This window comes from Teleopsis dalmanni, chromosome 2 (genome assembly GCF_002237135.1).
Source record: "Teleopsis dalmanni isolate 2A chromosome 2, ASM223713v2, whole genome shotgun sequence".
Taxonomy (NCBI): domain Eukaryota; kingdom Metazoa; phylum Arthropoda; class Insecta; order Diptera; family Diopsidae; genus Teleopsis; species Teleopsis dalmanni.
The window spans coordinates 121033177-121035965 of NC_051847.1; the positions used below are offsets into that span (position 1 = coordinate 121033177).

At 29.3% G+C, this 2789-nt stretch overlaps 1 protein-coding gene across 1 annotated transcript; it reads left to right on the top strand.

Moving 5' to 3' along the window:
• Window positions 1-910: 910 nt before the first annotated feature.
• LOC119685409 (protein arginine N-methyltransferase 1-like) lies at window positions 911-2473 on the top strand. Its single transcript, XM_038099676.1, has 2 exons — window positions 911-1707; window positions 1764-2473. The coding sequence occupies exons 1-2, from the start codon at window positions 1051-1053 to the stop codon at window positions 2412-2414; spliced, it is 1308 nt and encodes a 435-aa protein (XP_037955604.1). The 5' UTR covers window positions 911-1050; the 3' UTR covers window positions 2415-2473.
• Window positions 2474-2789: the final 316 nt, after the last annotated feature.

A 2789-nucleotide genomic window follows, 5' to 3' on the forward strand; every position in this document is an offset into this window, starting at 1 on the left:
CTTCATTGAAAATTCCAACGAATAGTGCAATCAAATGTCAAAAATTGAGGAAATAAAAATTCAAACAGAATTCAAAAATTTGAAAAATATTGAAAAGTAACGAAGAAATAATGGAGAAATCGTAAGCATTAAGCACATTGAATTTTTTATTATGTTAGTTATTACCAAGTAACATTTATTTTATTTCATTTAATTTGTAATTTACATACGTAAAATTAATTAAACAAACATAATTTTTGAAACTATGGACCACAAAGGAAACGAAGTGTTTTCTAGAGTGCATTCATAACATTTAAAAAATCCGTGAAACAACTTGCATCCCTCGGCCGCTGCAAAACGTTGCTTTCTTCTCCCAACATTGACAGTACCTACAAAAATTTACTTATCTTAGTGTTTTATTTTTAAATTTTCAATATTCTTACCATTCCTTTTAATTCCGTGTTCATTTTAATTTTATAATATTTTTATAAAAATATATTTGATTTACATGCACATATACAAGATTTGCTGTTTGTGAAAACAAAACATTTGACAGATTGCAACAGTGATGACAATGCCTCGCGTGGCCAACATAGGCCAACATGCATTTTTTGCCGTACTTGCGAGCCACCGAAAAGGCCTACTGTCTCGCGTAGCAAATATAGGCCAGCATGCACTTTTTGCCACATTTGCGAGCTACCGAAAACGCCTATTATTATCGAGAAAAGATTAAAAAATGAGACATGCAGATATTTGTTATATTTATGGTACTTATGATTGCTATGATTAAAGTTTATTCCAGTTTCTAAAGATTTATATACAAAAATGATAAAAAATAAAAAAAGTCTGAGAAAATAAAACTCCACAATTTTAATAAAATTTTATATAAAATTTGAAGAACTATTTGCTATTGTGAATGGAGACTCTTCAAAAGAGGAAGCACAGAAAGTATGCATTTAAAAATTGTGTTGTTATCTGTTTTAGATGTTTGCGCTGATTAATAGCATCTTTTTAACAAACAAATAAAAGTTAATAGTTTTTGTTAATGTGTACTGAATTCTGTTGAGAAAAATGGATAAAATATCGCATATTAAAAGAGATGAGATTCGATTTAAGCACGATCTAGAAGTGAATAAAATGACTTCACGGGAGTTTTATCAAGACCCAAGAGCTCGTGTAGATTATCAACAGTATATCCTAAGAGATACTGAATATTTTAATCTTTTCAAGCTAGCTATTCTTTATAACAAACACCTGTTTGTAAATCGCACAGTACTAAATTTGAACTGTGAATTAGGTTTACTGGCATTGTTCGCTGCAAAAGCCGGTGCGAAAACTGTTTATGCCATTGACGATTCTAAAGTAGTGGATTACACCCGTCAAGTTGTTGCGAGCAATGGCTTTGAGCATATAATAAATGTAATAGAAGGTAACATACGAACGATTAAGTTGCCTACAAAAGTGGATATAATAATTGCCGACTGGTTGGGTTATACGCTTTTGTTTGAGTCAACTTGTGCTGATGTTATATATGCTCGCGATCACTGGCTGAAAGATTCTGGAATTATTTTCCCTGATATTGCCAGAATGTTTTTGCTATTAGGACAAAATACTGAAAATAGAAATGCTTATACTGAATGGTGGCATAATGTACATGGTTTTAATATGAAAGCACTACGACAATCTGTGACAAAAACACCCAAGTTTCAATATGTGGGAAAAGAAAATGTAAGATACTATCCTTTTTTAAATAGTTACATATATATAATGTTTTTTTTTGTTAGCTTCTTACTGATCGTTATGAGATATACGACCTAGATATGAACACTGCTACGATAGCTGACTTAAAAGTTCGTTCGCAATTTATATTTAATATAAAGAGAAGTTGTACAATTGATGTCGCTATAACATATTTTGAAGCAAAGTTCTCAAAATCGCACATACCAGTATATATACGCACAAATCCTTCTTGTAAGAGATCGACCCGATTTAAGCAAGGTATTTTTTACTTCAATAAACCGGTGAATGTTGAAGCGTCTAGTCTACTTTATGGCGGTATCGAAATGTGCCCTGCACAGTTTAATACAGACTTTAAATGTATCGATATCAATTTTGAACTGTACGCGGGTAATCCAGGAAATTCTAATTTACTGACTGAAATGCATTGGAGACTGCCCTCATATTTTGTTGAACGTAAAACAAAACCAAGGATAAATGTTGTGAATAACAAGCAGACAATAGTAGAAAAAGTTGAAATCGTCGATCAACTTGTGAAAGATGAAAAAGATGAGAATAAAGATATTAATGGCAATAAAACTGAAGAGCACGTAAAAAAAGTCAATGAAGATGCGAAATGTAATAAAGATGTTGAAGATTTTAACAAGCACTCCAAGACTAAAAAAAACCGCAAGAAGAAGTATAAAAAAATTATTTAGAACTTGTTCGACCATAACAATATCATTTCATACATATTTGTGTTATAGTAATTAAAAAAAACACAAAATATTAAATAAGTTAATTATTATAATTTACTAGAAAACTTATATGTCAGAAATTTGTAATTTATTATAAATATTATTGGTTATTATTACATAATAAGTTTATTTAAAGAAATTGTGTAAAGCAACTAATTTTAAAATATTTATAGTATGTACTTGGTTACAAAATAATTAATATAAATGCCTTTTAAAATCAAACATTGTATATTCTTATATGAATGTTTCTTGAAATAATTATTAAACTAATTCTAAAAATGAAATTATAATTAATTTTGTAAAATAAAAAAAAGAACTTTGTTTTTGTTGAATAAT

Excerpts from the sequence above, each read along its gene's own strand:
- LOC119685409 (XM_038099676.1), top strand. The coding sequence starts at position 1,051 with ATGGATAAAATATCGCATATTAAAAGAGATGAGATTCGATTTAAGCAC. Across the intron at positions 1,708-1,763 it reads AATATGTGGGAAAAGAAAAT|CTTCTTACTGATCGTTATGA; the intron begins GTAAGATACTAT and ends TTTTTTTGTTAG.